The following is a 24468-nucleotide window of genomic DNA, read 5'->3' as shown; positions in this document are numbered from 1 at the left end:
ATCAGTCATTGTCACATCAAGTATAGACAGCAGTGTTTAATGCCATCTGAGCCAGCACAAAGAAAACAATACTTCTTCTATATGGGATTCTCCTCCCAAAAAAAATTATATATATATATATATATATATATATATATATATATATATATATATATATATATATATATATGTGTGTGTGTGTGTGTGTGTGTGTGTGTGTGTGTGTGTGTGTGTGTGTGTGTGTGTGTGTGTGTGTGTATTTTTTTTTCCAGAGCTCAGCATAGTTGTTTGCTGTGCCTTGTGAGGGAAAATTCTGCACTCATGCTGTGGTTACCTGGGAGAAGGCAGGCGATCAAAGCATGCTTCAGAGTGACAAGAGAAAAAGAAAAAACAGTGTTTTTGCTTTACGGGTGATATTAGCTTGTTAGCACGACTTAAAAAGAGGAAATATGTAATGGGTATGGATGGGCTTCCTATCTCTGCCCGCTAAAGGAAGTTCGGCGGAATAACAGTTATGGGATTAAAAACAGGTGTGTTTAGAATAAACAGAAACAGTGGACATTTTCAGGGGGGTTTTCTGTTGTTGTTTTTGTGGCTGCAGAACCAGGAATGGGGGCTGTCACTGCTATGGCACAAATATGTGGTCATTGGCATTCAGACGAGCAAAGTATGGGGGTGTAGTGTTTGATGTGAAAGGACAAATTTAGTAGGTCGAGATGTAATACGCAGACGTATGTTTGTGCTTCTCAGGTTTAGTCACTGTGAGATGGAACTGTACGTTCCTGGGTTTTATTTGATTTCTCCATCAACCCTCCATGTGTGTTAAAGTACAAGAGTGTTTATTTCTCTGGTCTCCAGTGTGTAGTGTGTAAAATGTCCAGAATGTCCAGTCTACAGCGTTATAACAGTACCGTCCTCCTCCAAACTCCCCCTCTCCATGGCTCTGTCTGGGGACGGCGTTGTAGCCTTGATGTTGCTTAGGGAACTACTGCTGCCGCTGGTGGGCAGGGTCCCATTGGTGTTAATGGAGAAGGTGGAAGTGGTGGCGGTGCGGAGGTTGAGGTGTGGTTCGTAACGAGGCAGTGAGCTCATGCTGTGGTTGGAGGCCACATGTCTGATTGGCTCAGCCTCGCCTCCAGCCTCGATTACCAAGTCCTCTTCATCTTCATCGCTCTCCAACTCCCCAACAGGGAAGTTCTGGATGATGTGTGGTGGTATGGAGGCTGCAGCACTGTGTGACGAGTAGCCGTAGTAACTGGCGCCGCTGTCTGATGAGCGTCCTGAACTACCAGATGCTGCACCCCCTCCTCCGCCTACTCCACTACGAACGATATTGTTCCGCTGGTTGGCAGGCTTTACGGTGATGATGAGGTTGTGGCTGTTGGCGATCATCATGTCTGTCACCTGATCCAGCGACTTCCCAGCAACCTCGATACCATTCACTTCCAGCACTTCGTCATTAACCGCCAGTAGGCCGGTGCTCTCCGCAAGCCCGCCTGGCACCAAGCGAGAGATGAATATTCCTGGAACTTTCTCCAAGCCCTGTGGGGTGACCCGTACACTGGAACCATCGCGGATGTAGAAACCCAGTGGTTTTTCCTGGCCGTGCTTGTACAGACGAACACGTCGGTGCGTCTCTGGGAGGATGTCGACGTCGATGATGGACGATACAGGCCGGAAGTCTTTAGGGAGGCTGATTATCACTGGAGGTTTTTTCTTGTTGTGATCAGGCCGCAGAAGAACCGCAGAAAGCACAGTGTTCTTCTTCCTGGTCAGGGAATCGGTACCAAATGTTCCATGATCAGCTTCCTCTGTTAAGTAGAAGACAGGAAGTAGAGAAATAGAAGAGGAACAGAGAAACAAAGAGGATGTTAATAAAAGCTGGTTAATTTTTTCAGTAATACCACACTAGGCTCATTACACATCAAATTGTTATTCAAGCTGACACAGTGTTGCATCATGCAGTTTAGAAGAATGAATAATGATTTGCTCTCAGCCTGAGGCATACCTGCAGGGCGTCTGTGCTAAACATACACAAGACACTGATCCCTATAGCTCCCCTCAGGTTGTACTGATGCAAAATGGCACAGCAGCTACCTCAAGTCAACTCCCATCAGCTCTCTCTGACACACAGCCACCCACAAATGAGCTTACTTATGCTGCATACAATCTCATGAACCGAGTAGATAAAATATATTACACACAAGATTTTAATCGGCATATTCTTGGTATCAGATCGTCAACATGCATCTGTTTTCTCAGCCTTGGATATGCATCGTCATTGAAAATAAATAAATAAATAAATAGAGTGCCCTTATTAAAATGAGCAAAGAAGAGTACAGGCATACAACAAAGCATTACATTCAGTTATGCTGTTATCACCACTGGAGGGAAGAAATTTAATTTTCATAGTAATGTAATAATTATTGTATTAATTTGCAAAGAGAACATGCAATTCTAAATTATAATTATAATATTCATGGATGCATTAATTTCATTATGCACACACCACTGCTATGATAAAGATGCTTTAGGAGTCATAGCAGCCATGACCCTGTCAGTGCACTGCAGTAGGCTAGGCCCTGATCCACAGCGAGTTTAGAACAAAGGCTGGGGACTTAAAGTTGTAGTACACATTTGTATGGGGTGCTACACTATGGATTACTTGCTGTGGTGACTTCCTGGACTCCATCCAATCCATACCAAAGTTCAAAAAATAAATTTAAAAAATATTACATCTTAATTAACAAACTTTAAAAGTGCTAGTAGGCAAATTTTTGTTAGGTTGCATATTTAACTATTAAGCTAAGCAAGGCTGAGCTAAGACGAGCTAAGCATCTCCTGGCTTAAATGATATCAATGTTATCATGTCACTTACAAAAAAGCAAATGCTGACCGTCTAACTTTTTACATCACACAAAGGTCACATTTGAAACAAAAACACTGTTGTGTTTTGGCTGTCACCATCATACAATGCAGTACAATTCCACCACGGCAAGCAAGACAGGCACTGCTTGCCTCATGAAATCTAAAAACAGAGCTCAATTAAAACCAAAGTGAAAGCAATCACTGTCCTTGCATTGCAAACAGCATTACAACCTATAAGCTTCCCTTTCTGCCTGTTTGTGCCATCCATTAAACTACTGCCATTCTGTAACTGCAGTCAGCTACTATCTTTGGAAGAAGGCTTAACTTTGCTTTGAGGCCAGCAGCTTTTTCTGGTTGTCTGCAAATGCTTGTGATCTTTGAAAGGACACTGATGGGAGACTAGCATGTTAGACAAGCTCTAGATTAATTTTTTTTTTCTTTTGATACAATTTGGTAAGTTATCACTTTTAAAATCACAACCAGGAATGAGTAGGGCAGGGATGCTAAATACAAGACCCAGGGGCCAGAATCACCAAAGTAATTAAAAAGTAAATAATATATTATATAACAGAAAACAATTAAGAAATAGAAATTTCAGGTTTGTTTTTTTGTTGTCGTTTTATTTTTTACAATGGGTAGTTAACTCATTCACTGCCATTGACGTCTATAGACGTCAATTGAAAAACTTACGTTGACTGCCATTGACGTCTATAGACGTCAATTACGTTTTCAATGGGAGGGGCTAGAATACAACCTCGGGCAGCTTGTCAGTGAACATCAGACTGCTTGAAATGTATTTTTCACAAAAAGCTCGTTTTCTCCCTTTTTTTTGGTCAAAACAGGCATTTTTGGTGGAACCCACCTCTTTTCTACAGCTGATTACTAAAGAACGGAAAATGGTAGAAACAAGCTTTTTTTTTTGGATGGAAGAAGAGAGTCTGTTCTTCATTTTGGTAGGTTCAGCGTTTATGTGATCATAACACACAGTTTTCTGTGGCTCTTCAAAAATGAGTAAAAATGCTCAAAAACCCTGGCAGTGAATGAGTTAAATGCATGGTTAAACTTTGTGACAGACTAAAAGGTCTGGCCCACTTAAGATCAAAGTGGGTTGTATGTGAACCTCTATGTAAAATAAGTTTGGCATCTGTGGAGTAGGGTTTTTTTAACAGTACTATAATTTCAAACTTGATAACCAGTAAAATACTCAGTACCATTTTGAATGCCGTGGGGAGCAAAAGATGGCAAAAAAATATTTTAGGCTTTATTTTTTAAAATAAAAACAATACAAACAATAACATTAATGGCACTATTTATGCTTGCCTTTTCGTAAAAGTCCCGACATGGGTGGCATTACAACAAGGCCCAAGGCTGGCCAAGGTAACAGAGGGAAAAATATGACCCTTGGCTCTCGAATAGTTAACCAGTATACAAGAAGCTAAACATTAACATCTTTCATACTCTTCTTTCGCCTCTTCTCCAGTCCCTATTTTTGTCTGTTTCTGGTGATATTTTTATCATCTCTATTTTGAATGAGTCTTTAACTTGCCCACCTTTTCCAAATTCATAATTTTTTCCTGTTTTGACAGCACTTTGTAAACTCTGCTTTTAGATAAAAGAGCGCTATTAATAAAAGAAAAGAAAAAAAAGGGAAAAAAACTGTCAGTCTTACACTGAATACCTCTCCCCTCACAGTTTGTTTCTCCCTCTGAACATGTATTTGAGTAATCTGGGAAAAAAATCCACTCGGGTGTCTGATAAGGATTCAGCTTCTCAGGTTCTGACAGGTACACACCTCACCACTCCCCTCTCCATCCCGAAAGCCAAAACAAAGGATCGACTGTCCCGAGAAAGAGTGGCTGTCTTATGTTTCAGTTCCCATGAGGCAAGAGTTAGTGTATACACTTTTACTATATCTTTGCCAGGCTTGATCTTATGGCTCATTTCCACATGAAGAAGAAATACAGCTTTCTTCGAAGAACTAGGTAAATGCTAAAACACATTTCATCATGCGTGCTAGGTTCTTGTTCCAAAGAGCAATATGCAAATAGTGCACAGATGGATGTTTTGAAACACTTGCACATGCGCATATATGCACGTCCCTGCACAGCCGACACAGAGGTTGTTCTTGCAGTGCAGTCATGCGCAGCTCCACATCTCATTTCACTCTCTCTAGACTTCTTTTCATCTAAACCATCTCTCCATCTGCACCATATGAAAGGACCAGACCTGACAATAGAGTTATATTTGAGTAAAAAGAATATGGCGGTCCCTCGGGGCCACTCACAGGCCCTCAGAACAACTAAGAAACGCTATTTTGGTATCAAATGGTGGACACTCATACCGCTTTCTGAGATCACCAGTATGCAACATATGCAAGAATCTGCAAAAACACAAGCAGGCACAAAAGGCAAGACAATATACTACACAGCATTTCATGTTTACGGAATTTATCTTCTATTGTTCTTTTTATTTTTAGAGTAAAACTCCCAGATTAGTCTAATTTAATACTCAAAAGAACAAACTTCCTGATGCCACATGGATGGTATCAAAACAAATTTTAATAGAGTATTGCTAAACCAATAATATATAAGGTAATGGGGGTAAAAGGAGGTCCTATTTTGTTTTTATCCAAACCTACATGGCTCTGTGTGAAAGAAGTAATTTCCCCCCTTTTATTAAATGATGAATTACCTGTCATTAACTATATTTTTGGAAAGCTTATCCACCAATTTCACTAGCCAGATCCAGGCCTGATTACTGCCAGACCTGCTGTATCAAGAAATCACTTAAAAAGAACCTGTCGACTTAAATGAAAATGAAATCATCATTTAAAAAACATATTTTGTATTATTTAGGTTCTCTATCTAATATAAAAAAAAAAATTAAGTTTCATGAAAGTTTCATTGTGACAAATATGCAAAAAAAACAAGAAATCAGGATTTGGTAAAACATGTTTTAGACTGTTCAATCGAGCAATTAGGTGGATGTTTATAATAAACATGACCAAGTTTTAAAATTATTAGGTCACCGGAGGTGGAAAAAGTACAGAGATTCTGTACTTAAGTAGAAGTACAGATATTAGTATTAAAAAATACTATTAAAAAGTATTTAAAAAATATTGTGTGTGATTTCCTGTGTTACTGTTTAGGCTCAGATGGGTTTGATGTTTTAAGGCTTGCACTGACATGAAATAATAACTCCCCTCATATAAGAAATATAAGAATAGTTTTTAACTGTGAGCTCAAGAAAAAAAAGCTGGTAATGAGCATTCTTCGGAAATAAGCTCATAGATACCGATATAACGTCAACATAATAATCATTTTTTACAAAATGTCCACACTTTTAAAAAAAATAAATTATGTTATGTATATACATATATTAAGTGGGTTATATGGTGTATATTAAAAATCTAAAAATCTAATGCATTATCATATTTATGTCTGTTGAAATAATTTAAATAATAATAATTAGCTTGAGCGACAATTACAACTGGCTAGCCCAGAACAACTCACCACAGAGCTTGGGGAATAGTGTATAGTTAAATATTTAGAGCATACCTAAAGAAGGACAACGTCTAGAACAGCTGCTTCAAAGGGTTTGGGTCTATTTTGGGTCTGTCACCCATATCCCAAAGTTCTCCATTCCTTCCTTTATTTAAGAAATTCAGAAGGGTAGTTCTGTGTTTGCTGTTGAGTGTGTTTGCATATGTTGAGCATACATCACTTTTATTCCCTCAGTCCTTGGTAAACACTTTGAGCTTGACAGTGGTCCAGTGCGTAGAGGTATGTGACTGATTTGGCTAATGATTAAACCATTGGAGGTGGACTATAAGGGCAGGAAACAGAAATATTTTATAATGTTCAGATTTCTGAAGATATTTATCACAAGGCTGCTGTTTAAACTCATAAAATTTATGGACACATTGGCAATAAATCAGTGCAGCCAGGAATGAGAAACACATGCTAGTATATTCATTGCCAAGTTGATCAAGTTTTCAGTCTTCACATACCACGGGTATGCATTTTTAAAATGATGAGAAAAGATGATTTGGCAGTCAAAACTTTGAATATTTGGGTTCTTGGTTTGAGCCTTAGATTTCAAATTTCATCTATTCACACGCATTCATACAACACTAAGCACCTTTAACTTAACGTTCAAACGCTCTGACAGATGCATCAGGGACAACTCAGGGTTCAGTACTTTGCCCAAAGACATTTCAGCATGGATGTTGGAGGAGCCACGGATAAGTAGACCTGCCCAACTCTTGAGCCACCCTCTATTGCAACTCCTCATATTATCTTAATATGGCTTAAAAAAGTAAACACAAAAAATGTTAGTGAAATTTGTTTTGGGATTTTGTGGTATGTTTGAAAGAAGAAGGGGGAAAAAAAACATTGGCTGACATATTGGATTTTGGTGATTATTAAATCGTCAGATATCATTATGGAGCATAAAAATCTTTGATATCAGTCATGCTCTAGGAATATTAGCTTTTTACTGAATGATCTTTCAACTACGAGGATATTCTAGGCACTACACTCTTTTTTGCATCAAGTTGAGGTCCTTGCAACATAGTGCAACACAAAGCCATACAGACCCACATCAACATGCGCAGCTGTGTGCTGTCATCTGTGGCCGTGTGACAAATACATGGAACAACCAGTAATGTGAGCTACTCGGATGTTTGTGATTTGGTGGTCCTGTAGGCAGAGAGGACACTCTTCATTTTTGTGGTAAACTCCACTTTCTGTTCAAGCCAGCCATTTAAACCAATCAACATTCCACTTAACATTATGGCCACTGAGCTGCACCATTAGATTTTGGAAGATTTTGTGTGTAAATGGGCTTCTGTAGCCTCTGCACTGGTTGGTTTCCCACAATCTCCTATTCTCAGCCAAAGAACTACACAGACAGACTCCAACACTAACCATACTGGGAAAATGTTTGGAAGATGTCAGTTATAGCTGCTTATGGTTCCATTATGAAAAATATCAGCTCAAAGCTTTGTGAAGGCTTGTCGACTTCCAGTTAAGTCATCACTGAGTCCCTAACGCTAAGCTATCAAAATGTTTCTTTTAATGTCCTCCCAAGTCCTTTTTGCTTCTCTCCATAACATAAGGTAACAGTTGGGTTCGTCACACATGATTAAAAAAAACAAAAACAAAAAACAATAAATAGACAAGTTCAAGATTTTAAAACAGCTCTTTACTAGCTTCTTTGCTTCCCCTGGCTCAAAACTAGAAATGTATGACAAGTGTCGGTCCAGAATTTCAAACCGGTGCTATCCTAGCTTTATTCCTTGCTCAGTAATCATGCAGTTTAACTGGTATCAGCGCTCATATTTGAGATATGATTCACAAACTCTGAATAGAAAGCATAATCACTATCCCCACACTTGGCATGGCTCTGAACAGGTTAGGTATTTCAAATATGCAGTGGCTGCTTTGATTTCCCACACTCTGAATGGAGTTAGTGAGGAGCAAAGGAAGCGAAGCAGTGGAGGAGAAAATGACAACCCAGCAGCACATAGCCACAAGTGAGGACACATGCAGTGATGCTCAGTCACCCCTCTCCGTAGCATGTAACTAACGCACACAAGCACGCACAGGGTGAACAACGAATGCATCTTCATCCTGACACTGAAAGAACTATGACATCTCTGCCTACGGAGAGGAGGTCACTCATTTCAAATGGCACGCACAGGTCAACTGCATCATTGCCCTAACACTCTACTTTTAAATGCCCTGGATCTATCATGCTCCACCTTTGTACTCTCAAATTGACCGTATTACTCGCACAGAAGTGATATGTGTGGGCAATCACAACATGCCATATCCGCTCACACCAGAATTTCCAGCTTTATTATTATTGTTATTATAGACTCTAACAGGTGAAAAACAATAGGCTATATTACACAATTATGCATCGGTGCATCTGTTGAGCTGCACCTTTTTCTATGGACATTAATGTACTTCTGTCTTTAGTAAAGCATTACTGCATTTATTCTAATGATGCTGACCTGTTCAGTAGTGACTATACTTATGATTATCCAGCATTATTGGAGGACAAGAGGCTTTCCCTGCTACAACAGTGACATTAAATCCATTACTTCCTTGTATTAGTTGTCCCAGGTGCAGCGTCAGGGAAACCTGACACCATGTTCGGGTGGAAGAACAAGATCAGGAAGGAGCTACAAGAGCTGCCATCATCAGTCCAGTTACTGTAGCCAACACTTTTGGCTCTATGTTTATATTCTTTTAAAAGGATAGTTGTGCACTCATCAGTGGTTCAGATGAGAGTAAAACTGTTTAACAAGTGCTGTCCATCAAGCCAACCCTCCATATAAAACGTATGGCATGTCTCAAGGATAGGAGTAAGAATAGCGCAAAGAAAAAGACGAGCAGGTGAAGGTTGTGGTGTTCTGGAAACAGTCAGGTTTGTTGATGACAAGCCTGGATGTTCACCACACAGCTGGTGCTGCGTTGTTCCCGACACAGAACGATACAAGAGAGGGGGAGGAGAGGGGGAGTACATGATGTGTGTGTCAGTGTGAACTTGGACAGATGAGAAAAAACAGGGATGGTGCCAAAAACAGAAAAAAGAAGCAGGAAGGAGAGACACAAAATGCAGAAAAAGAGAAGAAAAAACACAAAGAGGACAGGAGGTGATAAAAAAAATACTTTCAAAGGAGTAAATTCCCAGAGGGTTGCTATTCCTGGTGTGGTGAGCATACCTTCCTGGCACAGCTCAGATAAAAAGTGCCTTAATTCTGCTGATAGGGAAGGAGAAAGAAATAGAAGGAGGGAGGCTGTGCAGACTTGTAGAGGTATGAGGCGAGCTTGAGCAAAGGAAGTCTTCATGTAGAATTGAGTTGTCAATTTGAGTAATTGCTTATTAGATCCATTATCTAAAAGACTCCGGTCATGAACATGACTGCCTGCTCCTAAGCCTTTTCATACGATCTGTCATGAATTCTCCATTACACACATCAGCCCTGCTTTATTACCCTGTCTTGACAGCAGCCATTTATCAAAAAGACCAAAACTGGAGGGGGAATCAGCTGTAATGAAGCAATGTACAGGGTGGGCCATTTATATGGATACACCGTAATAAAATGGGAATGGCCTGTGCTGGCATTTCTCCTGCAGTGTTGCTATCAGTGTGTGAAGAGTGGGAGAAGAGGGTTGCATTGACAATCCAACACAATGGGCAGCACATTGAACACATTTTATAAACTTGTAAATAACTCATGAAAGAATAAAGTTACATTGAAACCAAGCACACCATTGTTTGTCTTGTGACATTACCAGTAAGTTTGATGTGTCACATGGCCCTCTTCCTATTGAAAAAAACAAAAGTTGTATCCAAGATGGCCGACTTCTAAATAGCCACCATGGTCACCGCCCATCTTGAGGAGTTTGCCCCCTCACATATACTAATGTGCCACAAACAGGACTTTAATATCACCAACCATTCCCATGTTATTATGGTGTATCCATATAAATGGCCCACACCCTGTACAACTAATAGGTTTAATGCAGAATTAACACACTTTATTTGCCAGCTCACACACTCTCAGTATGCATGTATGCGTGCTTTGGTCTTGTTCCTGCAGCATTCAGCAATTCCATCAATTTAGTTTGTGCTGGCACAGATGCCTCTCTCTTTCCTGTAATACCTCCTGACCTTGTCCTCCAGATGTTATTCCTGTTACCCTCACTCAACATGTCTCTTAGTCACTGCGGCCCATCTCTCAGCTTGAGTCCTTCTTTGTCTCTGTGGCGGGCCATGGTGCTGCTGCAGGGGCGATGGACACACCTGCACGGCATCTGCAAACGTGCCTCACCAGCATAAAAGGTCTGGTTATTGTTGTTGTTGGAGTGTGTGGCTGTGAGCTAAAAAGCTACAGCCAGTGTGTAAACAAGCAACCGTGAGTGATAATAAAAGCAAGACACTGAAAAGCATGAAACTATGGATATGTCTGCCGTGTGATTGTTACAGTGGTGCCGAAACATAGAAAGGGGGCACGGCAGACCCAGGACTGGGTCAGCCAGGGAAGGCGCTGGCCTGAATGGTGGCTGAACTCGCGGCCACACAACAGGAGCAGGCGGTGGTGTCACGTCGCCGGCGGGAAGAAAAGCAGGACCAGACTGAGCGTCATATTGAGAAGCTGGCAGCTGGGATACGGTCCTGACCGACACCGCCGCCTCCCCCACCGGCGTTCCTCAATGGTGTGGGGTGGAGGAGGTCCAGACTGTTCCGGATATATAAATATATAAACAGGATGTATTCTTAGAATCAAATTAGATAAGGGCCTCAAACGGGACTTTTTTCTACAGATGACTGTTTTAGATCTCACTGTAGGAAAAATACAAGTGACGAATTCAGCTGATTCACTTTCAGAGTCTGGGGACTGTTTATGCTGGCTCAAATGAAAATAAGGGACCAATCACAAATAATTTTAGTCATGATTTGACTTTCTCTACTATGACAAGCCAAAAATCTATGCTGTGACAAAGTACAAACCATTTCAAGGACAAAACGTGGAGATTTGGAATTTGCTTGTCAGAGACTCACTGGAGAAGCAGATGATTGCACTGCTCATTGTTTCACAAAGTGTTATCTAGCGACTATTTACTTAAAAGAGAAACTTAAAAATGGAATGATTTCATAACATAAAAAAAGTGAGTCTACCTCCTTTCAAAGTCAATCTGTGGGAAATATTGTTTGTGCTGGAATCATGTTACAAAGGGATCTCATTACAGTCAGCATGTGCAGGGAAAAAATGACATGTAATCTTCCATTATGTTATGGTCATTCAAGTGTTATTTTAGGATAGACTCATACTAGGGCTGGGCGATATTACCTAAAATTCATATCGCGATATAATTTGAAGCATGTGCGGTAACGATATATATCACGATATATTCTTTTCTTCTGTATAACGTATTTTCCACACTATAAGGCACACTTAAAACCTCAAAAATCGAGAGTGTGCCTTATGTATGAATTCTGGTTGTGCTTACTGACCTCGAACCGATTTTGGCGTGCAGAAATCTGTTAAAAATGTTTTGATGGATTGTCAGAGCATTATGGCTGCCGTAGTGAGGAGCTTCGCGGAGTAATCTGGGTCCAAAACTCCGTCATCTTCAGGTCCCAAAGTCAAACGAACACCGAGAGTTAAAAACGGTCTAAAGTCTTTCATCTTTAATAAAATGATCAGTGTTGCTGCTTTATCGGGTGTAACAATTAAGTTTAACATCCAGTCATCCATGAAAACAGAATTTATTACATTTAACGGAGTTAAAGTTAACAGGAAGTTAGCTCGCTAGTTTACACCTAAACATGACATACCATGTTCTGACTGAGAGATTTTTGAACCTAAATAAAACGTACAGCTCTGCTACCACTTCCAACATAAATGAAGACAGAAAACTAAACAGCAGTGGCGTTTGCAGGGTTACTGAAGTTGGACTACCTGGTATATAATGTTGTGCTACGTGATTGCTTGCGACACAGCTATGTTAGTATAACATTAGCACAGTGAAGCTGGAGGATGAACGCCAACTTTTTTTCCACTCCAAGTTAACGTAAGGGATTCTGGTGGTTAGGGACAAATGCAATCGCATAGCAGGATGCTATACACGGGCCAAACTTCAGTCAGGAGAACAACTGAGATTACTCATCCACAATACGAGGTTAGTTATTAATATACTGCAAAAACATGGAAATAGAACAGCTGCGAGAGAATTCAACATTAATGAATCAATGTTACGGAAGTGGAGGAAGCGCAGTTTTTGGCTTTCCCCATATTTCAAAAGTGCTTCATCTCTTTGCTATGACTGTCGCCCGCCATAATTTGCAGATGATAATGGTTGTAGCCGCTGCGATGCTTTCGGCCAAAACAGGCGAAGCTTGATGACATCATCAACATGCGCTATCGCGATAGAGCGATATAGTCAAAATCTCTATCGTTGGCCAAATTTATATCGTTTCTATCGTATATCGTTTATATCGCTCACCCCTAACTCATACCTATCCTATAATATCAACACTTCCATATAACTCTGTTAGAAAGAAAGAAAGAAAGAAAGAAAGAAAGAAAGAAAGAAAGAAAGAAAGAAAGAAAGAAAGAAAGAAAGAAAGAAAGAAAGAAAGAAAGAAAGAAAGAAAGAATACAAACAGTGAAGGTGGTTAGGCAACAGCTTTTGGGAGCTGCATGTCAGAACATAGCCAGGGTAAATATGCTACAATGGTGAGATTTTAAATAATAATAATAATCACAGATAAGCATATTGGTTATCACGCTTCAGATCAATATCTCTGTAGTTTAAAGCCCAGGGGGACACATGGCTTAATTAAAAATCGGGAAAGCACATCTTTCTGCTTGCAAGTGAACCTAAAAGTCTAAAGATCATAAATTATCCGGGAAATTATCTTGACATTGAGTGGAAAACAACATATTTCATAGTACATCCATGGTATTCACATTATAACAAAAATAACTGCTCTCTCTTTGTGTAAATTATTTGAAAATCATAAACAAACACGCGTGTCTGAAGTTTCTGTTTCAACTCATGAGAACAACTACAACATATCATCACGTACTTCTAAAATGTGCCAAGCCAACAAAGTTCAATCACATCTCATAACACAGTGTGCGTATCTCCCTGATCTTTTCTCCGACTAGTACAGTTCAGTTATAACCTCTCCATATCAGTTTACTCTTTGTGGTTTGTAACAGTAAACAGTCCACTTTTCCCAACTCCCCAACCCTCACCCTCCCCGTCATCCAACTCCTTCTCCTAATTGAATGTGCGGTTTCTCCCTTCTTCATATTTCTCATGCAGTCAACACATTTCCTTCCCTCTTTCTACCCATTCATTTATTCATTCATCTTCCTTAACCAACCCTAAGCTGAGAATTCTGACAGCCTCTATATAACAGAGCCTGGCCTCCTGCTGTCACCACTGCTCTTCCTCCATCTGCTTGCAGCCTGCATAGTCTCATTCAGTCAGGTTTCAAAGGAGAGACCGAGCAGGGATCTGGCTCACCTCTCTCATTTCTGTCCTCCATGTCCCTGCTTACTTTTATTTGATCTCCTTATCCTTTCTCTGCTCTTCCTCTGTCTACCTTGTTGACTGAGCTGAGCTGTGGAGCTGAGGGTCCAGCCTGGCCTGCTGTCCTGTCTAATCTAGCCAGCAGACGTGATCAGAAGCTGGCCACATTCCACCAAACCCCCCTCCGTTCAATCTTCCTCCCTTCTTCCTTTCCATTTCTTTCTCTCTCGCCCACCCTCCCCAGCGTGGGCCTCACTCTACATTCCTCCCTCACTAATACTATTCCCGCTATCCTCTTCCCTCACTCACTTATTCCCTCTCTTGCTACCTCTTGTTGCATTCCGATCGCACTAACACTACTCCCTCTCATCTCCCCACATCTCTAATTACATGCATTGCCCAAACAAAGCCTTATACATTACTCCCTCTTTAGTACTGTTTACTGTCCCTCTCTCTTTCATCCTCCAATCTCTTATTAAGCTCAAGTTCTGCTCCTCCTCCACACATTCTTCCTTAAGATCTACAAATTCATCATCCCCTCACTCATCACAGACAGCATCCTGGGGAATACATCATGCACTGTAGAAAACCTCACATCCAGATCAAGGGTGGCTAATTTCTGTTATTTTTACAGAAAGAGCTCCTCAGGGAAATGGCATCCTTCACACCTGCCACCATATCTCTCTTCAGCATATCCTTTCTATTCAAACCCACAGTAAAAGTGCATCTCTTTAGTTGTGGTGTCCTTACTTAATCTGAAATCCTATGCTTAGTCTATCTCTCCTTTCTTCTTCTGTGAATGTCACATTCCCACTCCATGTCTGTCTCAGTGCACTTTCATTATCACTCCCTGTCAGTGCCGAGCAGATTCAGGTTCAAGTTCTTATCATATTCAGAGACTTTGCATGTTTTGCAGGCTAGGTGTACTTTCACACTGAACATATTCCATCTCTGGCTGGGTGACTCATTCACTGGTTACTAATTAAAAGGCAATCCCTGCTGGGAAACACAAATACAGTCATTTCTGTCCCTCCCTATACCTTTCCCCTTTACGTTAATGGATAAGAGTTAGGAGCTGAAACTATGAGAGCAGTGAGCAACATCACTGAACAAACACACACCCTGGGATTGCCTGAAAGCTGCTACTGCTACATGGATGACGACCTGGACACTCTGAAAGTTGTGTGCATACAAGCACAAAAGGCGTTCTGGATGACTGATACAGACAAACATGTTGTCAAACTGAGGGAGAACTTCTTCTGTCAGCCATGTTTAAAGACAATTAAACACAAGGCTGAACGTGTGTCTCATTTTCCTGTTTCCCTGAAAAGAAGTATTTAATAATAATGCTAACTCAATATACACAGGCCAACAAAACCACTGAAATAGCACATCATTTTGTTGAGCAAGTTGCAACCCAACTATAAACTGGAGCAGTTCAAGACTGAAACATCCTGGGGCTTCTGAAAATGTAAAACAGAGCTACAATAATGAGGCATCCAGGCAGATGTACTGGCTAAAACGGTCTTACTGCAAATACACCTACATCAGTGCACAATTTGTTTTACTACTTTATAAGAGTGGTGGTATTAGGTTAATAATGTAGTACAGGCTAGGCTACACACTGAATTAAAACCACTAAGAGGTGATGTGAAACAGGCTGATTATCTTGTTGCTTATCTGGTTGGAGTGTAATGTTTCTGCTGGGAAATCTGGCATTCATAAAACTGTTAATTTGGCACATACAACCCATCTAATTATTGTGCATACCAGGCACACCTGTTTATGGCAGCAACACTCCTTGATGGCAGCTGTCTCCTCCAGCAGAACAGTGCACCATCCTACATGGCTGCACATGCTACAAAAAGCCTAAATGAAACCAAAAGCTGCACTTTGTCAGCAACCAAGACAGAAAGTGCTTACATGAGAACAACTAATAGCATTAATCACTAACTCACTCACTTTAACCCAACTTTACCCATTATCATTTATACATAGTCTCTGAGAGAGAGAGACACACCTCTAAGTAGTTACAACTGCATGAGATATATTAATAACAAGTGAAGTCGTCAAAAAACCTCAACAAAGACAGTCTTTGCAAATGCTAGCAATCATGCTCCCAGCATGCTTTGCAGCATTAATCCACCTATGAGCAGGCCTCTTTAGGGGTGCCATGACAACCAGTAAACAGTGGACAACTCACTGCCAGCCCAACAGTCATCAACACATTGTTCACAGATGGAGGGGTGGGGGTGGAGGGTGTCAGGGAATACCCAGTGCTGCTGGGTTGTATTTGTTGTGCGTTGAAGCGATTTCAAAAATGACCAGTAGTCAAAAACAGAGGCACAAACATTTCAGCCATTTCTCAGCAGTGAACAATAAGACATTAATGGCTGAATAGCACAGAGGCAGAAAAACAACAATGTAGCCATTATTTAACAACCAGACAACTACATACAGTTGCAGCCTAGTATCCATCGAACCATCTGCACGCTGACGAGTGGATGAAACCTAAAGCGCCCAGCCTAGGGTATACACAGCCTAGATTTAGTCTCTGAGACAAATAAAATTCAGTGCCAAAAATAACCCTCATTATACGCATGAGCTCTACAGTGCACAGACTAGACACACTTTTAAAATAAACACACAAATCATCCAAATCCCTGAATGTGGAGATTGTGGGCAGTTTTTTGTTCTTTTAGCTCCAAGTTTTCTTTCCCAGTCCAAGTTCAGCAGGATTTCACTGCACTATTCCACACCAGCCTAGTTGGAACATAATTTGGCCCCCACTGCTACTTTGTCTGAAGCCTTGCTCTTATGCAATAATGACCAATCACATCACATCTGACTGAGACATTTACATAATTACTCAGTTGCAGTCTTAAAGGACACAGAAGTCTAATAGCATTCGAATTGAACTGATGACTGGACTGCTAAACTTCTGAACTGATGCAGTGAGGTACACTAAACACAAACACAACTAAACACTGTGGTAGGGATCATGACCTCATGATCCTTATGCTATTTATAACTACCTGTTCATATGAAGATTTTTCATTTGGCTGTTGGGTCACATGCAGATATGGTAACAAGATCATTAAGTTCAGTAATACTATTTATCCAAAATGGAACACAAGACATCTCATTTCAAAAAGATCGGGGTTCTAAAAGATGTAAGAAGCTTTCCAGATAAACAAGCACTGAGTGTTAAAAAGCTTCCGCATTGGCCCCAACATGGACAAGCCATTAACCTGTTATAGAGCCATCATCAGAGATGAGATCCAGTGCCTGCAGATATATGATTTAATAAATTATCTATAAGCTGCGAATTTGCTGCTTCCACACAATGCACGGCTTTATATGTTCAGACCAACTGGTGCTTAACGGTAAAGTAAGGGGGTTTCCCTGCTGACAAATCAGGAGGGAAACCAGGGTTTCAGGTCAGGGGGTCTGCAGGGGGTTATGACTGCATTAATGCGTCTGTCTTCTGTTTTTGTTCTGGCTGGGATTCCTGCCGAGGCGGTGTTTTCATGCGTTTTTCATGTGAGCAGCAGTGAGCCCAGTGTGGGGCTAGTGTCTGGAGCATGTAATTGAAACACAGTCCCATGCAGCGATACACACTGACCCCACTAATCTTCTTCTGACAAAGTGGCTTAGCTTCTATAGGGTCATATGGCACAGGCTTAAACACAACAGGCACAGGCAGACCCTGTGGTCCTCCCCACATTCAACAGGTCACATTTAGCAACTTAGTGATTAGGAATACACTCCAAAATCAAAGGAGAGGTTAAACCTTTGTACGCATACTCTGACAGAAACATGTTTATGTAATCACTATGGATACACTGATTGTGAAATTATGGGCCAACAGCAGCATTTTGTTTTCAAATCTATTTACTTTACTTTTGCTCTTGCTTATACCTCATTTACTCCATGATAACAACAAAAAAAAAAAACCCTGACCCTTTCAGTTTTTTGTAACACAATCACTTAGCTCGTGTGAAATCTTGGAGACAGAACATATTAATGTCGACCACTGACATCAGTAAATGCCATGTTAATTGGCAATATGCCAATATCAGACACCAAGGTTGATATAGTAAGACCTGCAGTAATCATACACATGAAATAAAGGTAAGCCATACTTGAGAGCATGAATTTAGAGCAGCCACAACTTCTTCCTTTATTAGCTAAAAGATAAAAAACTTATCTACAAGGGGAACTGCAAAAGCAGAGCAATTATGGCAGAAATATTGGCAATGATTACACCAGAGCCAGCAAAGGAAGTTAGAAACTGCAGCAGCAGTGTTTACAGAAACACTGCTCGAAATACTTGAAACCCGTATTTCCAAAACAGTCAGACACGTAAAAAAATAATTGCCATGCAGCTACCAAGCTGCAATACAGAACAGTCTACTGGACAAACTCAAAGTGAACTCCATTCGTCTACTCTTGTTGTTTTGCTCAGCTCCTCATTTCAAGTGCATTCTTCCTCTCAACTTTTGTTGTGATTTGGCGCTATATAAATAAAATTGAATTGAATTGAAAAGGCCCCTAACCTTAGTTAACTAGAAATCAATAAGGAAAAAAATAGAGGCCAGCGGTTTAGTAGTTTGTTTAGCTGAACATGGAAACATACAACAAGTAGCCTAAAAACTGACAATGTAAAGTGACACTTAAGTTTTTATAACTCTGTCACAGCTATAATCAATAGCCTATCACATATTTCTAAGCTGTGCTTTTCAATGCTAATGACTGTATTTGCATTTCCAATGCAAAGCAGGTGTAACCAAGCAAACAAATGAAAACTTGGGACACTTTGTCCAAACACTTCCTCTGTGCATACCTTTCCTCTGGAGGAACAGCCTGAGTAGAGGGTTGGCTGTGGAGATGGCCTTGTGGTAATTGTCGTCATTGTTGATGGGCAGCAGGTCACCGTGCACGTCAGCGTAGCCCACCAACAGCTCCACATTGGGGATGCGATGCACGTGCTGCAGGAGACCGTAGAACTCATCGAAGCGGCCTGGCTTGGACCGTTCCAGAGAGAACCGACGAAACTCTGCACCAAACTGGGATGGGGCAGAAAGGCGTTCACATGTGATTGCAAATGAACACACAAATACACACACAGGTGTGACGTATGGCCGAAACCAGGGTATGAAACAGTGCCTGATAAGCCTACTTTGTACTGATGCGTAAGCCAAAGCACACCACGTGTGGTAAATTATTCACGTGTTTTGTGTATCTCTAGGTTTGCAGATAAAGCTTTTATCAAGCTACCTCACAGAATATTTATCCTGCAGCTATTACAAAGACAGTGTGCTTTCAGCAATCCCCACAAACATGTTGCTGGTTTACCTGTTTAAGCCTGTGGACTGACTGGATCAATGGCTCTGGACGCCTAATCTTTAGGCAGCTCTGTAGCTGAGACAGAGCACAATGCCTCATTGGTAGCGTTAGTGAGAGGTACCAGCTGTTGTGGTTACTGTTGCTCAGCGCTGACAAAAGATGATCTCCCAGCTTAATCAGTTATTTTATGCATCAGTGCAAAGCAGAGTTAATTTAATAAGTGGTTGGGGACATAAGGAAGACAATCTTAACTCAGAAGAGTCAAAAGAATTTAAATAACCCGGGATAGCTGAGTAAATAATAACAATAGTTATTGCACTACTGTAGGGAGGCAAAATTAGTGCTGTAGCTGAAAATATTTGACAGCTTGTGTCGACGCGTGCAAAAACTTCTAGAACAATATAGTCATTATTCATTACACTTATGTGTGGTCAAGCCTCAGCAGGGCGCGGATGGAGCCACGAGCCTGACGCAGGCCGTGTGACACCTGTAACCGCAGGCAAATAACGCGACAGGCAACGACTATCACCTTTAACCGAGGTAATTTGACATAAACTTTTGGTAATTTGAGTAAACTTTTCACGCAGATTTGATTAAGTTAAAGAGTTGGGTCAAACTTGAAGTCAGTACTCGGTAAACGAGCAGGAGAGTACGGCGGAGAAGGCTGTGACAGGTGACACTGGCTCACTGCGCAGTCAGCTGACAAAAACCTTCCACCTTGTCACAAACTAGCTAGCCTTTAGACGTAAAACGACCAAAAAACTACGCCACGGTTACCAATAAAGTTTTAAGAATTGTAACCAAATTCTCGGGTGGTCACAGTGGAAAAAAACCAAAACTGTTAGCTCCTCTTAAAGTTTATAAGCCTTGCTTCATAATAACCCGCTATCAAGGCTCTTTAGCAGGCTAAATTAGCAAGAGTGGATTTAATGAGGACGAAGGTTGTCTGGAGTACAAACACTGGAAGGATACCTGACAAATAAGTGTCCGTACCCACCTTGCTCTTCACCTCCACTGCATTCAGAGAACGGCTGCTCGGCACTCGGTGGTTTTTGTTCATGTTTCTCTAGCAGCGGGAACGCCGCCAAAGCACTCACACTCTCTCCCTGCTCCTGCCGCCGCCGCTGCCAACGTCTATCCACAAACCCCGTGTGTCCACCAGTTGTTTTTAAAGGTTTAGTTTAGGTTTTTTTAGTCGCACAGGCTACACCGCGTCTTCTCGACGTCCGCCGGTACAAGTGGTACCTCCACAGAATGCGACAGAGGCTGTCAATCAGCCAGCTTCAGCTCGTAAACTTGTCTCCTCTCATACTTGCCGCTGACACCGTAGCTACAGCCCCACACCGTACCGTCTCTGGCTTACCTCTGCCTGCGACTCTCTCTCCCTGCCCGTGCCCGGAGAGCCGGAGATACGGAACTTCAAAATAAAAGGCATGGTTTCTATAATACTCTGTGGCTTCAAAATAAGAGCACCTTCCACCTCACCAGGAATAGCCCACTCTGTCCTGGCACGGTGTGCCAACCATGCTCCAAATAGCTCGAACAATAATGAACAGTAATGCCTCATTTTTTGTTTTTAATGTCATTCATAAACAAAATACCCATTTTACGTAGTTTTTTGCCATCATGTTAACTGAAGCACTGATGTTGCACTTTCTCACTCTATTAACGTAATGATGACCATATCTCTAAAAACCCTAAATTAAAATCGTGTGCATTAATCATTTAAACAGTTATACTATACTCGGTAAAAACTAATAGATAGTGTGTAACAGAGATTTTATGATAGTTGAATGAAGTGTTACCTGCGTATGTAAAATTAGTATGGGTACAATAAATAAACTGAGCTATGATGTTGATTTTCCACCTCTTTCGCACAGTTGCTTTTTATTAAAACAACAGTTAAATCATGACTGGAAATCTACCTCTCTTTATAGGTATTTTAACCAATACTAAACTACTGCATGTTTCCATCAATACTTAAACCACCTAAACACATAATTGTACTTATTCCTCAAATTGGACACCCTTTATAAAAAACAAAAGTCTCACGATGTATCATGTCAATATTATTATCCTAAAATAAGAAAGCATTGCATGTGATGTAACAGAGAAAAAAAATAAACAAAAAAAGGTCAATAGGCATATGTTTCGTTTGCTAAATACTTTATTAAAACACAGTTTTCTATTTACATTTATGTTTAACATAAATTTGTAATTTTTTACTTCGGGATGGGGATGCATGATGTGCGTCCTGCACCACCCAAACGATCTGGGGCGTACCGGAGCCATTTCTGCACTGCTTGTGCAAAGACAAACTCGGACATAGAGTTTGCCCCTAACTGCTGCGTCAGACCATCTAGGACAAAAATACACACACACACACACACACACACAAACAAAAAAAGTGAATTAGAGCACATGAATAAGCTCATGTTATAGCACATGATAAATACTTTTTTGCCCCACTGTAACTGTCTTCAGCGGGGAGAAAGTATGTAAACTCCTAGGCTGATAAACATGAAAGTCACCAGGCGTAAATCTGCAAACTGCTGCATTTGATTCCCAAAGAGCTATGAGCGGAAAAAGTGATAAGTCTTAGCATAGTGTGCCGTGTATCCTTTAAAACAAAATAAACATGGGGTCCTTGGGCTGTACAAACTACAACCCGAGGACTAAACAAGCCAAAGACCAAAGACTCCATCTCCAGATTAACCGGACATGAAAGTCTTGTTATTAAGAAAGACAAAGTAATATAGCAAAAAAACGGTAAAACTTACCAAATATGCATTTGCAGAGCGCTGTATCTTTAAATGCCCTTTTTTGCTTTGTCTGGTCCTTGGTTTTTTTCCCTGCCCAGTTGAGGCCAGCTCGTTTGTAATGGCATAAGCCATTACACGGCGGACTCGCACCTCCAGTGTGGTCCCTCCAATCAAGGCAAGGCGTCTCACCTATAGACACATTTCAATAGATGGAATTAGCGTGTCTCATGTCTTAAATGTGTATGCAAGTGCTTGTGTGTTTAATCAACAGGCCGTTGTTATGTATTTAAATCACAGCTATTACACTTTATAGTTACAAAGTGTACATAAACTTTATATACTTACCATTGCCTTATTTGCCTCTATTGATTGAAGAGCTGCCTCTGCATTGTTTAGCTCCTCCATGTTGTGCAAGGGCAAATCCAGAGGCAGTACCCCAGCATCTACCGAATCATTGCAGCCGGTATTGCGGATGGCTCTGACCTCATCACGCAGTTCGTTCACAGCTCTCGTCAGGTCTGACAGCATAGTTAATATCTTTTGTGAGGTCGCATCTGTTTAAAAAAAAAAAAAACAATTCTAGAAAGATTAATGGCTTAAGCAGTGAGAGGCAAAAAATTAATATATCCATAAGTGACGGTGTAACATTCTGCATTCAAGTATAAGTTGTTCTAACTCACATATATTTGATATTTGTATATGTAGCTTGCCATCACCAGTGCGTGAATTATGTGTGAATGGCTTTGGCATGTTCCTAGCAGCGTTTTCCTTCATTTCTGCCTTTACGTGTGGACGGGATTATTTTTTAAAACGAAAACGGAAAATCTCAGTTTTCAAAAATACCCGTGTACGTGTGGACATAGCCTCAGTTTTCAGTTAATGAAAACACAGTTTACGTGTGGACAAAAGGTGCAAACGCAAGGTAGGTGAGCGTGCAACGTAAAGTTAGGTGAGCGTGCAACGTAAAGTTAGGTGAGCGTGCAACATAAAGTCTGAATTGAGTGCGAATCGAAGCGGGTGCTCACCAATCATTAAAAGTAACAAAGTCATTGAACACATTTATACAGTTACCTTTACGTTTATCAATCATATATCACAGATTTACAATTTTTTTGTAGTACTATGCTAAAAAGCAACTACAGAGTGAAAGTCTGGGTCAAGCGCCGAGGCGACGGCAAGAACAAAGGAACCCTCGAAGCGTTAACGCTAGTTTTGTAAGGGAATATAACAGAAAAGTATGAAACGAAAATGTTTTCTTTGTTGATAGACTTTGTTCGCAGTGCAATTTACTTGTTGCCGGATTGTAATAGACACGATTTCGGGCTCCCACATTTTGTCCGAAACTGTACATTAACCAGTTTTTTTTTACTGTTATTCAAATGCGACCGTGGAAATAACGAATAGAAGAAAATTCATTCATTCTTACCTTATACTAATCGTGGTGCAGGCCAGTGCAGTGCATGAACTGATGCCTTCTCCGGTCAATTCCGCTGAGAGTAAATCGAATGTCCCGCTCTACTGTACAAGACAATGGTTACCTGGAGGGATGTACCACTGAGAGGGGTGCTATGGAATAGTCCAAGTGGTGGCAGCTTCAATTTCCCGCTCAACCATAAATCATTGGTTTTTCAACGTGATTGTTGTCACCTTGTCAACTATAAATAGATCAACAATCAACGATGACAGAACAACAGTGAATCAATGTTATTTCAATGTCAGTGTCAGGTTTCATCAGTATTTCAATGTTGTTTCAACATTGGTTTTGTGTTAACATTTCAATCCTGACGATTCTGATGGTTCAGATGGAAAATCAACATCTGTTCAATGTCTCCTTGCTATCTGGGTAGTTCCTGCCACTGGCTTGTGATTGTTTTAATTTTATAGTGACATCTTATGGCCAAAAGCAATATGTACCTGCTGCAGCTGCTGGCTACCTGCCCGGTAAATGCAAATACATGCCTGGTATGTTTCGGGTCCGTTTTGACCCAGACCAAGAATTCCATCATAATAAATGTCTACAAGGTTTTGTTGTTGTAGACATATTAATTTACAATGTATAAACAGCCCATCTGACGTTATTACATGGCTTAGTGATGCTTAATTATTGTTTCCGAGACAAAGCATAGCTTTTACATTATACAACATTCATCTTTGGAGAAGGACATCTATTATCACGCAATGCCATCACCCTTTTTTTTTTTTTTTACATAAGACATAAAAACGTATTAGAAATAAATATTTAATTGAAAGTGAAACTGGCATTCTGGAACTTTTGGAATTTATTGTATAAACAGTTAAAGAACTATTTTAGCTGAATACAGCAAAATGATTCTTAGCAGGATTATTATCAGTGAGTGAAAACGACTAAAGTATTCCTTTAAAGTTACTTTACAGAGTAACATTTTGACTATGAATAAAATCCTAAAATCCATCTCTATTTCAAAACAAAC

General features: G+C 40.6%; 1 protein-coding gene and 1 long non-coding RNA gene across 2 annotated transcripts; both read right to left on the bottom strand.

Moving 5' to 3' along the window:
* Positions 1-174: 174 nt before the first annotated feature.
* On the bottom strand, positions 175-20630 carry pard6b (par-6 partitioning defective 6 homolog beta (C. elegans)). The gene is made up of 3 exons (XM_086277822.1): positions 20254-20630; positions 18754-18976; positions 175-1790 (listed from the first exon to the last, which is right to left on the bottom strand). Exons 1-3 carry the CDS (start codon positions 20314-20316, stop codon positions 871-873), a joined length of 1206 nt encoding a protein of 401 aa, XP_086133948.1. The 5' UTR covers positions 20317-20630; the 3' UTR covers positions 175-870.
* Positions 20631-21124: 494 nt separating this feature from the next.
* LOC147305364 (uncharacterized) lies at positions 21125-23856 on the bottom strand. Its single transcript, XR_015126657.1, has 3 exons — positions 22364-23856; positions 22037-22207; positions 21125-21615 (listed from the first exon to the last, which is right to left on the bottom strand). It is a non-coding gene; the product is annotated as an uncharacterized LOC147305364 (long non-coding RNA).
* Between the last annotated feature and the right edge of the window lie 612 nt (positions 23857-24468).

Source organism: Aulonocara sp. 'chitande type north' Nkhata Bay, linkage group LG20, assembly GCF_057382095.1.
Source record: "Aulonocara sp. 'chitande type north' Nkhata Bay isolate Kocher_YH1m ecotype deep benthic linkage group LG20, A_spYH_male_GT1.1, whole genome shotgun sequence".
NCBI lineage: Eukaryota > Metazoa > Chordata > Actinopteri > Cichliformes > Cichlidae > Aulonocara > Aulonocara sp. 'chitande type north' Nkhata Bay.
This window is presented reverse-complemented; position numbering and strand designations above follow the sequence as displayed.

What these genes read in the sequence shown, in the direction of transcription:
- pard6b (XM_086277822.1), bottom strand. Translation starts at nt 20,316, where the DNA reads ATGAACAAAAACCACCGAGTGCCGAGCAGCCGTTCTCTGAATGCAGTG. An exon ending in CAGTGGAGGTGAAGAGCAAG is followed by an intron (nt 18,977 to 20,253) that starts GTGGGTACGGAC and finishes GCCCCATCCCAG; the next exon opens with TTTGGTGCAGAGTTTCGTCG. An exon ending in GCTGTTCCTCCAGAGGAAAG is followed by an intron (nt 1,791 to 18,753) that starts GTATGCACAGAG and finishes TCTACTTAACAG; the next exon opens with AGGAAGCTGATCATGGAACA.